Here is a 14276-nt window from a genome sequence, read left to right as displayed (position 1 = left end):
CTGTTTCCGTTTACGAAAAAAATTAAAAAAAAAAAGAAATTTTGTTTTTTATTTTTTCTTTAAAACCGCGTATCCGATTGAGTTGTTCTTTGGATATTTTATAGATATATTAGGGATACATCAATAAAAAAAAAATTAACTTCCTGACTTTTTGTTAAATACATTTTTTTTTAATTTATGTTTTAAATATTTTTTTTTTACCACATACGAGTTAGCGACACCTACTATATTTTTATATAATAATCGCCATTTTATACTCTATTACATATATTTTTATCAAAAATATTAGTTTGGATCAACAATGTCAAAATAAGTTATTTATATATTACTAGTATTACCCTTTAGTACGTTGCTCCTGGAAAGTGATGTATGAAAATTTTGGCATAATTAATGGAAGATTTTTTTTTAATTGGGATATGTAGATTATAGGCCGAAATTATTTTTCATCAACCCTCCCCACCCCTCCCCCTCTGCGTCACCCCTCTACCCCCTTAAAGAACCGAAAATGCGATTTTTCTCGATTTCTGACAAAACCGATGAAGATACAGAAAAAGCGTGTAGGAACGAAGTAATCCTTAATAAATTTACTACAAATCTCTCATAAACACTTTAGTGCTAGCACTTATAGTTTTCGCGCAATCCGTCACGAAAGTTGCTCCTTTCTGCAATTTTCTTTAATGAATGATAAGTTTTCTCCTTAAATGCTTACGAAATCGTCGGTTTGATAGTACTAAAATATTATAAACTCAGAATGAATTTCAGGGGAAAAAAATCACTACCATGGGCGGGACTTGAACTCACGGCCTCTAGATTGATAGATAAATGACGCTAGGGGTACCATTGATTCATATAGTAGAAAGCTGAAAGATTCGCTAGAAACTAGGGATGAGCTTTTGGTGGCTCAGTTGGTAGAGCCCTCGAGTTTCTATCCGGAAGCCGTGAGTTCAAGTCCCAACCATGGTAGTGATTTATCCCCTTAATTTTATTATAGTCATGAGTTTACAATATTTTAGTCGTATCAAACAAATTTCGTAAGCATTTTGGGACAACACTTTAATATTCTTTAAAGAAAATTGCAGAAAGGAGCAACTTTCGTGACGGATTGCACGAAAACTATAAGTGCTAGCACTAAAGTGTTTATGAGAGATTTGTAGTAAATTTATTAAGGATTACTTCGTTCCTACACGCTTTTTCTGTATCTTCATCGGTTTTGTCAGAAATCGAGAAAAATCGCATTTTCGGTTCTTTAAGGGGGGGTAGAGGGGTGACGCAGAGGGGGGAGGGGTGGGGAGGGTTGATGAAAAATAACTTCGGCCTATAATCTACATATCCCAATTAAAAAAAAAAATCTTCCATTAATTATGCCAAAATTTTCATACATCACTTTCCAGGAGCAACGTACTAAAGGGTAATACTAGTAATATATAAATAACTTATTTTGACATTGTTGATCCAAACTAATATTTTTGATAAAAATATATGTAATAGAGTATAAAATGGCGATTATTATATAAAAATATAGTAGGTGTCGCTAACTCGTATGTAGTAAAAAAAAAATATTTAAAACATAAATTAAAAAAAAATGCATTAACAAAAAGTCAGGAAGTTAATTTTTTTTTATTGATGTATCCCTAATATATCTATAAAATATCCAAAGAACAACTCAATCGGATACGCGGTTTTAAAGAAAAAAATAAAAAACAAAATTTCTTTTTTTTAATTTTTTTCGTAAACGGAAACAGTTTGAGGCATAATATCCAGTAGTAGTACATGTAGTAACAATACGAATAATCCTGCATATCAATATTTCATATTTAGCCAGGGGCGATTTTACCATGGCAGTCCGGCCAGGCCCTTTGTGTAAATTGGTGCAGTGGTTTCAATGCTTTTTACTTGGGAGTGGTGTCAATATTTAAATATGGTACCATAATTCATTTTTCATTTCATTCTCCTTGTGTCTTTCAGTGATCTCTGTCAACAAATCATTAAAGTATATAAATCATAATCATTAATGTATTGATATATATTTGCGAATATATATCAATTATAAGTAAGTATATTTATTTTTATTGTATATATTTATATTTATGTATTATATAAGTATTTTATGAAGTTAATCAGTTGTTTTCGATAATTCTACCATTGTCATTTTTCCTTCTCCTTGCACCATTTTTACATGTCTCTGTTTGGCCCGATGGTTGACTGATAGAGAACGCCATTAGGCATTAAGTCCGCCATTTGTACATTTTTGTTTTATTTGTGCAATAAAGTTTAAATAAATAAATAAAGTATCATTAAGTTTCCCTACACATATTTTGTTACATACAAAAGGTACATTTTAGTTACGTCTTTGAAAACAAACAATACCTGCCTACGACGAAATGGCACGTAAGCTAATGTGACTTCACATTAGCAGATCTTATACCACCCAGTGCCCGGCGACAATTAGCCACGGCCTTGCTGACGCAACGAAGAAAGCGAAACCGTGAAATCGCCTCCAAAACGTCACAACAAAATGTCCGATTGTTCCGCAGTTTGTCAACACCCGGTAATCACCGAAACCTGCTTTCACGCTGCACAGGCCACTTTTTGACTATAATTATGCGTCTATTATCGAAAAACTATAATTTTCTATTACAATTGTGGAAAATTCAAATGGTTGGTATGCAGGAAGCACGCCCATCCGGTTTGTACCACGAACTTTCGCCGACATACGTTAGTTAGCACACATTAACCGAACAAACGGTGTAGTATCGACCAAATTAAATATTTTACCTAGTGCTGATACATAACATAAATAAAAAAATTTGATGTATAATAATTATTCCCGTTTGCTCTACAAGTAGGTTCATATTTGAACAATGACTGTACCTGATACCTGACATGCAACTCATTGATAACACAACCTTCTCCGTCACGTCAAGATTATTTTATCAATAATGATAAAGAGTGATACACCGCAAATTTCTATTCAAGTACGTAGTCCACTCTGGAAAACTTGTTTACTCAGTTGTTTCAGTCGTGTTCGAAGGTTTATCTCGTTATTATCTTTGAAGTGCATTTGATTGACATCGCTAATCTCCTGTATTTACTTAGTAAATTGCAAGAGAAACTGCTGGTGATTGCCGGGCTCTCTTTACGGCTCAATCGTGCCTGATTTACGAGCTGCCGAACGATTCGATAACGTCCTCTTACAAATGTTGAATTCCCTATAATAAAATAAAAACGAAATACGTTGTTAAATGCGTAATGTGTCAAATGTGTACCCGGGATTTAAAAAAGGTATTGTTCTTTTCTTTCAGATATTGAATTACTCGTTTCAATAGTAACGCAATAGTTCTTGCAATAAGTTTCGACAATTCTAACTGAACAATTAGGGTTTGAGATCCGGATATCCGGATATCCGAATTATCCGGATATCCGTTGAATTTGAGATCCGGATCCGAGGTCCCATAGGATCCGGATAAAACGGATAATACGGATCCGTTAAATATGGGTATCTATCCACGCCAGAAAGAATTTTCGAATGAAATTTATGAATTATTTCCTGTATTTTGTCGCCTAAAATGTTTATTCACATTTATTTAATTCAAATACTTCAGAATATCAAGCTAGGTTAGGTTTAGTACATTACGCCATGCGATGAACCCATAAAACTGTATGTTAACAAACTAAATAAAATTAACAGTAAACCATTGTTTTTAAAACTGCTTTCGTTTCTAACTGGATGCATCCCGCAGGAATAACGATAACTTATTATTTTTTTATAAAGCAGAAACGATTGCCATGGATGTTTTTAAGCTTAATGATGAATTAGAGATCATGGAAGTAATTAATATAATTATTATATACGTAATTATTTTATAAGCTGAATCCAGATCCATTTTTTTTGTATTTAATAAGATGGGAGGCAAACTAGCAGACAGGTCGCCTGATGGTAAGCGATCACTCCCGCCTATGGACACCCAAAACACTGGAGGTGCGGTGCGACACGACTAGAGCTTCACTGAAAAGCGACTGGCAAATATCAAATGACTTTTGCATATAAGTTCAGAAAAACAATTGAAAATTGTACACGATAACTAAATATGTGTAACACGTCTAATACGTGTAACGCAATAAAATTATATTATTTTATCTTTTTTCCTACATCTGCAATTTCGCATGGATGTATTTATTGGCTATGGTTACGGATAGACGCCCCAGTAAAACAGAGATATTAGTGACAACATTAAATTACCCTGCATTAGCTTATGTACACAACAAAAATATTGGCCTACTGTTTAATGTTATATGCTGTACCTGTACAATGGGAGTGACATTAATTGTGTCGCTCAACTTCAAACTCGGGTAAACCCATTCTGCTTTTTTTGTATAATCATCCTTAAAACCGAATCGATTTACGCGAGTTCGAAGTTAAACGACACAATAGTATGTTAAAAGTTCGTCTAAAAAGTAAATGAAGCAAAAATAGACTATATTTATGTCGTTTTGTGAGTTTAAATTATTTTATTTTGGTAACAGCAGCTTTGATTTGACGAAACCCCTATAAAAAGTGACCTTTTCAACACGGATCCGTTTTATCCGAAATATCCGGATCCGGCAAATCTTAAGATCCGAAATATCCGGATCCGAAAAATCGGCGGATCTTGCAAACTCTATGAACAATGTAAACAAGGTGTTTGTAGACGGACAAAGATCGTCACATCCGTGGATTATTCCACCTGTTTATCTTTTCGACGGTTCTATCAGTTTTATCTTGGCATACCTATTTCGACTGAAAGTGTATCAACTCATTGGTTGCCCTTTATGCCATAAAGTATTATAACCATGACGGTTCTGTTTTTTATTTACACCTGACTTGTAAGAGTATTTTCGCGTGTGTTTGTATTTTAACAAATAAAATTTCGTACACGATCTTGCAATACTTGCAACATCGCATCACAACAAGCACAATAGTCGTAAATGTAAAGGAAAACAAAACGCGGGTTGTCCGGGCGCGCGCGCACTCAGGCTTGACTCAATTTCATGGTGGATGGAACACTGCGACATTACAGAGTTTCCTCCATGTACCACCAAAGGGGACTGATTACTTCGAAATTATCAATTTTCATATTGTAACCGATTGCTTTACGGTATGAAGAAACATAGCTAGCGGCGTGATAATCTGAGACGTGCCTGTTTATTATGACCGAAAAATATTATCATTCTCGTTTGTGGCCGATAATTTGTCGATCTGCATAATTTGTAGGTAGGTAATCGATCGTGTGTTATGTATGTGTGTGTATATGTCGCAGTAAGATAGATAAAGCCGTTATATAGTTATAACCCTAGGGATATAATTATATGTCGTAACATAGTTAAACGAAAGCGATTAATTGCTATTTTATTAGGAATATAACTATAATACGTTACTAGTTTAGTGATATAATTATATGACTGGATTCAGTTTAGTGAAATGATTGTAGCCAGGATTATGGCGAAACCCAGAAAAACTTATTTTCAATTTGTAATTTTTATCCATCACAATTTATAATTTATACAACGCTTTACTGGTTTATTTTTTTTTGTTTACCCATTTTAAACTTTAATCGTTTGCTTCCAGACGGGCGGTGGAGACAGCGCCAGCGGCGGCTCGGGCGGGTCTGGCATGGAGTGCATGCAGCTGCGCTCCCAGCCGGAACCCTTCCACTACCTCATCTCGGAGCAGGCTAAGTCCCTCGTCGCCCTACAGGTAATTTCAGGTCTCACTAACTTACGAAATGCCATGAAGTTCTGCCAATGTCATAATTGTTATATAATAAATATTCGATGGATATGGAATCATTGAAAATTATTAAACTCAAAAGTATTCCGTGCCCATATGAGATACAACACAAACACTAGCGGCTGCCGTAGTCATGTTTAGGTTTAGGCCAATACGGCTACTTACGTGTGCAATAGGACTACTTATAATATTGGCTTGCATTACCAACTTGAGAAAGTCATAGTCCTCCAGTGATGGAGTTACAGCCTTGTAAGTCGGTATTTGTGGATAATTTCCATGACCAATCACTGTCAATTGATTATTTCAGTAGTTCAGTTCGTGCCAATCAAACTAGAATCGTTTGAAATGTAACTATCAATTCAACGCACGACTCGGACCACCTGCCTGGCCCAATCGATTTATGTTGAAGACGTTGAAGTCTACAAATTTTTGGATGAATTACATACATACATACAATCACGCCTGTATCCCATAAAGGGGTAGGCAGAACACATGAAACTACTAAAGCTTCAGTGCCACTCTTGGCAAATAAGGGGTTGAAAGAAAACGAAACTGTGACATTGCAGTGACAGGTTGCCAGCCTCTCGCCTACGCCACAATTTAACCCATATCCCATAGTCGCCTTCTACGACACCCACGGGAAGAAAGGGGGTGGTGAAATTCTTAACCCGTCACCACACAGGCCATGAATTACATTTGCTATGCAAAATAGACTCTGGCAATGTCAATATACCATAAAAATTATTTGTGTATCACGAACGTAGTAGGCTAATAAAATAAGACAGGCAATTAATGACCCTTGATTATTCACTTTAATTACGATTCCATAATGTTGTAATGGAACCGACAGTTAATTTTAAAGTAATCTAAACGAGAATAATTTTTTTTTTTAGAAAATAGTTGGGAACTGTACGTTACTAACTTCGCAAAAGCTTGACTACTAATAAGTTGACGACCGGTCTAGCCTAACACGTAGTGACCCTGCCTGCTACGCCGCGGTCCCGGGTTCGAATCCCGGTAAGGGCATTTATTTGTGTGATGAGCACATGGATGTTTTCTATGTATTTGTATATTATATATGTATATCGTTGTCTGAGTACCTGCAACACGCCTTCTTGAACTTATCGTGGGATTCAGTCGATCTGTATACTCGTAAGAATATCCTATAATATTTATTTATTATTTAAGTTAGTACCTACATCATCATAACGTTACCTGCGTTATAGGTCTCATTCCTAAACTGTAAACCAAAACTTGAAAGACAGGAGGAACATGAAGTATCTTAAATTATTAAGTAGTATTCTGATAATTCTATTAATGTTACAGGAACTCCAGAATGAGGTCGGAGCTTTGCTTGAGTTTCGCGATCTCGTCATCGAGACATTCCCGAATCTTCGGTCGAAGATGGCGCCGTCGACTCCCGCGAGTGGGACCCGTCGCGACTGGGAGCCCGGCGTGCGCGTGCGACGCAAGCTGGCCGGCGGCGGCGGCGACGCCACCCGCACCAAGCCGCAACCCTCCGTCCAAGATTCCGGCTTCAGCACCGAGACCTCTTGCGGGAAAGACGCTCAATCGTCGTCCGCCTCCCGATCCCGTCCGCTCGAAGACGAACTGTGGGCCCTCCTGGATGTCATACAAAGGAAAGGCGTCAGATTACGGGACGAAGCGGAATTGCTGCGAGGCGAGCTCGATGAAAGACCCTCGGGAGATACGGCGGAGGAATCGTTCGCGAGAGCGCTTTCGGGCTGCGGAGAGTGTTCAGACGTGAGACGACTTCGCAGCGAAAGGGATGCATTGCTCTCCAGGGCGGCGCAACTCGAGGCCGAGGCGGCCGCCACGCCGCCGCGCGCGGCCTCGTCGCCGCTGGGCCGACTGGACCGCGCGCTGGAGACGCCACCGCGACCGCCTCGTGTTCCCACGCCGGACTCCAAGAAGTTCGCGGCGATTCTCCAAGAGAGTAATCCCGTAGAACTTCAAAGACAACTCCTTAGCTCCACTGTACAGAATCAGGTAAATAATATTTTTTTATTAATTGTAGGTACAGTCACCGGCAAAAATAAGTGATGATTTCTGTACCTTGTTGCTTTCAATCATTTGACAACTTCGTATGACATTTCAAACAAGATTTTAATGTAACGGTACAGAAATCATCACTTATTTATGCCGGTGACTGTACCTATTTTAGTATTCAGGTATATACACAATTACACACAGGTACTAGCAATAGAGTATGGTGGCTTTTAGGTTACACATTCCATGTCCTACCTCTCCAGAATAAAAGCAGTCGCTATTTGTAAAACAGGATTTGTGAGACAGTAAATAGACAGTAAAATTCTGTATTTTGTAATATGTACCAACCGTTTGTATAGTTATTATGTGATTACAAACCATTTGAATAATAAGCTTTAAGAGCGACCGCAACGTCACACGAGTCAAGACTCACGCGTATGATCGGAGCGTATGTCACCCTATTTGTAGAATTAGAAAGAATACTCTTTATAATTAGAGGCTTCTTAGTTAAGTGAAAAAAATGAAATGAAAATGAAATATTTATTTTTCATGTAGGCAATGCGCATATTAACGTCAAATAAAGCTACGCCGGCTCTAACCCTACGCCTCAGCCTCGTCAGTTCGGAGGGGGGTATCCACTATGGGACCGGCAAGAAACGCGGCGGGCCACTTCTCTTCAAAACATTACATCTTATATAATTAACATGCATTAAATAACAAGATACAATTTAACATGCAAAAGTATTCATCAAAAAATATTAACAGACTAGGAAATCTATGGAAATTAATTTGGAATTTGTCAGATGCCTATCCTACACTTAGGTATAAGGTTTAAAGCCTACCTATACATATTCAGATCTAGTCAGCGATCATTACGTATGTAACTAATTGTTACGCATGATACCACCTGACTAATGGCACTAAGTACCTAAAACTAAATGTCACCAAACTTCTGGGTTTCACGTTCAGCGTTTGCATAATAGGTAATTCGTTAAAAAAACGTCAATTTAGTGGCGGTTTCGTCGGTAAGTCGGCCAACCTCGTTAATTGCAGAACTAGTGAGGTAACAGAGTACGTGCGAACTGCGGTGTTTGTCGCACTGCTCCGCGTCTCTGACACGTTAGCGGCCGGCCGTTGTATGCACTTTCTATAACTTTATCGGTAGGAACAGTCATAATTAGGAAACCTGTATTTTTGCATATGTCTGTAGACGTATTAGTAATTGGTTAGGCCGGAAAATCTTCTTTGTGGGACTATACGCTAAAAATCCATAATTGTGATGAGTTTTAGTAGGTATACCTATTTACTAACACCAGCCAATTTACCATTGACTAAACACGTCTGTCACGAACAGGAAACAGAACTCAAGGGTACTTGCTGATTTCACAGCTTCCGCACTACGACGGATGTTTGGAAACCTAATTTTGTTGTATAGGGTCTTGATGAAATACTCGTAGTCGCAAATCCACAATGCGGTGGAGGCATCGTAAATTTGTGTCATGCCGCTAACGAGGGCCCGTCAAATGACGTAAGAATTAGTTTTCGGCAAATTACACGGAAGAATAAAAACGAAGTAATGGAGTGTGGCGGCAGACCAAGCGTATAAAAGAAAAAGAACGTCGTATTTAACTTGTCTCATTGTTGAGTCGTAATGGCTTTTTGCAATATCTATAGGTTCGCCTCCTTGTGTTGTGAGTCGCTTCTTCTTAGCGTAATGTAGGTAGGTATATTTTCACTTTCGTTGTATTTAGAACATGCGTGTATAAAGATCCGTAGCAACTAGGACGGATGTCATCTGCTCATATAAACGGAGTTTTATACTCATTTTAAAAGTACGTGTTGGTTTAAGTACAACTCCAGCTTAAAGAACACACGCAATGCAGCAAAAACACGTCTGTGATTCTAATCAGCTCACAGCGTGACTAAATTAGCACCCTATGAACCTCGTAGGGCTTACGGTGAATATCGAATCCTCATGCATATTCGTGTCTAAAAATACGTCCATTGAAAATATCTTATTTATATGTTGCAGGTGTTACGTGAATGGATGAGCCGCGCTGTGAAGCAGCGTGCGACATTACTTGAGCGGCTGGAGCAGGCGCGCGATCTGAACGAAGACCTTAAATTTCGGGTAAGATATTAATCAAGATCTACCTGGCATTCATATATTTCAAACCGCTAAAAAATCCGTTTAATTTTAAATTATTTACTTGAGTCAGACCAACCATTGTTGGCAGCGATTTTGATAGCCCTGCTTCTGCAAGGGTTCGGAAACGTCATATTAGAATTTCATTGAAATTTGATATTTATAGTAACAGTTGCACATGCACAGGCGAGGCTGTAGAAATAGCTGCAACAATGTAGGTTGGCCTGGCTCTGGGGCGAGTGAATGCAAAAGTATTATAAAACTAAATTACTAGTACTTAATCAGATCATCCTGCAACCTCCCATGCTCATCATCTGCACCCTGTTCTTATGAGCAAAGCATTATCTAGGTGCATTTATCATTGTTGCGTTAGGTAGTAATATATAAAACTAAAACTAATCTACGTCATACAGCTAGGGAACAAATCAAATTATTTTATTAAATATTTGTTGTTTTTCAAGTAGTCACATTACTATATGTATATAAATTATAAACTGAAATAAGTATCATACACGAAAGAAAAAACGACAGGGCCCACTGGTGATGGTGACCGAGCCGGGAAATTTGAAATAAATCTTTAACCCCTTACATTATTAGTGGTATATGGGTATTCAGAAAACAAGTTTTATTCGTAGAAATTAGATATGTTTTAGACAATGATCCTATTAAAAGAGATAAAGCCCATTTATAAACAGACCAGATAAGATATATCCGCTTTTCCATCATTGTAATGTGTTAATATATGAAATATCAGGTTGTTTACGCTCAAGGCCTCGCACCGCAGTAGTTAGGTAGTTAGGTATACATAGTACAAAGGTTCACCTTGCCGTCTCTATTCTTGCGCTTGAATAGACAAAGTCCTTGAAACGTCGAATAACTACTCCTATAGATAAAACATCTACCTGGTAGGAATAGGAATCTTTGTTTTTTTTTGCTAAGCTAAGCATTGGAACGACTACGAGACATGTGAGATATTACTGTTAATTTTTTTTAAGTGTGGCTCCCGTGGCTCGTTAGAAAAAGAAGTGAGAGAGACAAATTATATCAAACGACATTTATGAGTGTATTTGTGGGATAATGTCAGTATAATATAAAATTGGTGACATAATTTGGAGATAGGTACTCCAGTCCGTTATTAATATGTATAATGCAGTTCTTAGCTTATCTAAAACCCAAAGTATAATGTGCAGTTTCCAATAATAGTCGCTTAATCACAAGGACGGTCTAAAAAGTAATTCGTATAAAGTTAAGAGGTAAGTTCGTCCAGTCGTAGTGGTGATCCCAAAGTTCGTTGTTTTGCAGCAGAATCTATTGCTTACACGCGATTATCAAGCAACACTCAGAACAAAAATTAATCTTCCGGCATTGTTGCACTAAATTTGAACAAATAAATAAATTGAAAGTAAAAAACACTAATTTGCCAAACGAACTTTAGCCACTATGGTCAGTTACGTAATGTATTACTCTTTGATCAAGTTTAATTATTATAAAAAGAAAAAAAACGCGAATTTTAAAATAGTTTTTAACTACGTAAAATCCCCCTTTCCCTCTTTTATTTGCAGGTCCCAATTTCAAAATGAAGCCAGTGTCACTATTACAAATCTAACGAATTGATTGACATCTCACGTCCACCAGCCATTTCGGCTGTAGGGCGCGGCAAAGAAACGAACAGTCGAACGACGAACATGCATACGATGGAAGATCGTTAAGGTCTCCCCAAACATATCGACGCCGAATCGGCTTCGGGCGACCAAAAATCGCTCGTCAATATGAACATGCGTCGGATTCGTTCAGCGATAACTCGCGTAAGCGTCTTCATATTAACGAGCTATTTTTGGACGGCTATTAGAGCCGATTTCGTGTCAATAAGTCTGGGGAAACCCTCTTCACCCTCCGATATTTCGATACAGTCAGGGTCGATTTTTTCCATTGAAATCCTTGTAGCTTAACAATACTGAAAAATTACCCTTTTAAATTAAAAAAATATATATATGATTTTAATTTGTGTTGCAGTTAGAAGAGAAGAGCGTCGAATTAGACAGTGTAAAAAGTCGCGTGCGGCAGTTAGAGGGGGAGAGAGAAGCGTCGACGACGCCCCCCTCGCCCGCGCCGGCGCCGGCGCCCGCGCCCGGCACGCCCGGCACGCCCGTCAGCCGCCGCGCCCGCGCCGCGCGCGACAGCCTGGAGCGCCGCTCGCACAGCAGCATGCGCGACATGCAGCCGCTGCCCATGCCCGAGCAGGAGCCGCGCTCCACGCCCGACACGCCGCGGCGGCGGCCCTCGCGCATCCCGCTGCACACGGCGCACAAGGGCGCGGCGCCGCGGCCGCCGTGCGTGTCGGCACCGAGACCGCCGTCGGCGGCGTCCGCGCGCTCGGCGGGCTCGCGCGGGCGGCCGTCGCTGCCGCCCGCGGCGCCGGGCCCGACGCCGCCGTCGCGCCGCTCGCAGCCGCCCCACGAGAACAAGGTGCGCGCCCTCCTGGAATACATGTTCCAATTCCAAAGATTCCGGCCGAAAGTTACCGATCCCAAACTAACCGTGTCGTGTTAAACCCACCGTGTGACAGTGCACCCAGTGACTCACTAATATCGCGTGTCGACCGTTCTCATGTTTCGGTTTTGGTTCTCAAGCCGCGGGCGAGCCGGGAGACGCGGACGCGGCTTCGCCTCTCGTAGCTCCCATGCCATTATGTCGATCGTAAGTTTTTGTTTTTCTTTCTTTTCTTTGGCTTCGGTTCCGTTTGACACTAATTTAACATTAATTTTTGAGTTGTAGTTTCTATTTAGTTGTGACGGCTCCCAGTAGTCTATATAGCATGTTACTAACGACATCGCATTCTGTGGAAGTGATGGCTTAAAATTGAATTTTGATATCGAAATGCATTAACAAATATTATGGTTACGGATCGATAGCATGTTAATTGTTAATATGATCAATAGTGACAATAACGATCTGATGCACGAGCACCTAAAGATGACTTTAATTCTACGAGCAAAATGCATGGTATGATATCTATTGATTATATATAACTGAATATTGATGAGTTAATGTATTATTTAATGTTTGTCTTTAATATTGTTAAAGTTGCCATTGCCATAAAGGAAGTGGTAATTAAATTTATACGTTTGTATAGCTTGACAAGTTTTTATTAGACCCTCGCCACGTTGCGAATTTTTTGCTGAACTAATTTCTTTTACTCGCAAGGATTACTATTTGACACCCGTCGTCGAAAGTCAGTTATGTAAATAATTAGTAAATATTTTAAACTTTCTAACAGTTTCATCGTAAATATGTCTAAAATAATTATACTAAACGTGATATAATTACTTACAACACAACAAAAAAGGATGAAGGATTTCACAGCATTTCGATAGCAATGTTTTGAAATCGGTTGTTGACAGTCTTCCGGCAAACGTAATCCAACACCTCTTCGGCCACTGCGGAGTAGTGCAAGCGCGACACGTAGAGCGCCTTACTTGGTGTAGCAATTCGTAGACCATTCAGGCAACATCGGGCCGTCCCTATCGCACTTACTAATAGTATCGGTGCAGAATTCAGCGGTTTATAGTGCGGTAGTATTGATTACTTGGTTATATTTTTTGCTCTTATTTAAGATGTTTGTACCTCTGCCGTCATAAATATGTATAGAAATAAGGAGGTCATTCCATCATTGCCACCAGTACAATACAAGGTCCTACGCAAAAAGAAAATAAACATCGACTACTCCGATAAAGGTGTGCCTGTGGGATTCATTTATTTTAGGCTGTTTAGTGCTAAAACCATGTTTTAATTCTGTACGTATATGACGTCCGCATTATATATGACGTCCGCACATTATTGCCATATGAAAGCCGTTAGTAGCGACACTCTTTCGGGGTCAAATAAAAAGTTGTCAGGCTTTTTAAAATCGAGTATAGCGATATTAGCGATGTTTGCTAATCTGCTAGAATTCTGTGCAACCAATCATTCCTAACCCTTGTGTAGACACGTAGTACCTATCGTAGACCCCTTGTAACCGATTTATACTTTTAAATGGGATATTATAATTAGTAGGTACTTCACATTTTATTGTTATTCCGTTTTTAGGTTTTTCTAGTCTTAATGAAGTTAGCATATTGGCCACTTGCTAGTGTAATGTTTGTTCAAATTGTACATTTACGACTAAACAAATGAAATATTTATAATTTATAATGTAGTACAGATACATCGTAGAATAGATTATAATAATTGTTGAAATATTCATTGTAATTTTATTAATCCTTTGGAGATTAGATGTAACTTACAAATACATAATATACATTTAAAGGACTGCGTGGTAAGTGAAATAATAGTACATTACTACAGAGGCCGGGA

The 14276-nt window shown here is 38.8% G+C and overlaps 1 protein-coding gene across 3 annotated transcripts in view; it reads left to right on the top strand.

Moving 5' to 3' along the window:
• Positions 1 to 14276, top strand: part of LOC125239796 (serine/arginine-rich splicing factor SR45) — a 94402-nt gene that overhangs the window by 79032 nt on the left and 1094 nt on the right. For 2 of the 3 annotated variants that reach the window (XM_048147526.1, XM_048147684.1), the window contains exons 2-5: positions 5606 to 5734; positions 7094 to 7777; positions 9810 to 9908; positions 11937 to 12620. In XM_048147526.1, the coding sequence (XP_048003483.1) occupies positions 5606 to 5734; positions 7094 to 7777; positions 9810 to 9908; positions 11937 to 12473 (1449 nt within the window). In that variant the 3' untranslated portion in view covers positions 12474 to 12620. Of the gene's footprint in view, positions 1 to 3034; positions 3283 to 5605; positions 5735 to 7093; positions 7778 to 9809; positions 9909 to 11936; positions 12621 to 14276 lie in introns of those variants that run through there. The other variant, XM_048147598.1, reaches the window with a different exon arrangement.

Source organism: Leguminivora glycinivorella, chromosome 1 (genome assembly GCF_023078275.1).
Source record: "Leguminivora glycinivorella isolate SPB_JAAS2020 chromosome 1, LegGlyc_1.1, whole genome shotgun sequence".
In the NCBI taxonomy this organism is placed as follows: domain Eukaryota; kingdom Metazoa; phylum Arthropoda; class Insecta; order Lepidoptera; family Tortricidae; genus Leguminivora; species Leguminivora glycinivorella.
This window is presented reverse-complemented; position numbering and strand designations above follow the sequence as displayed.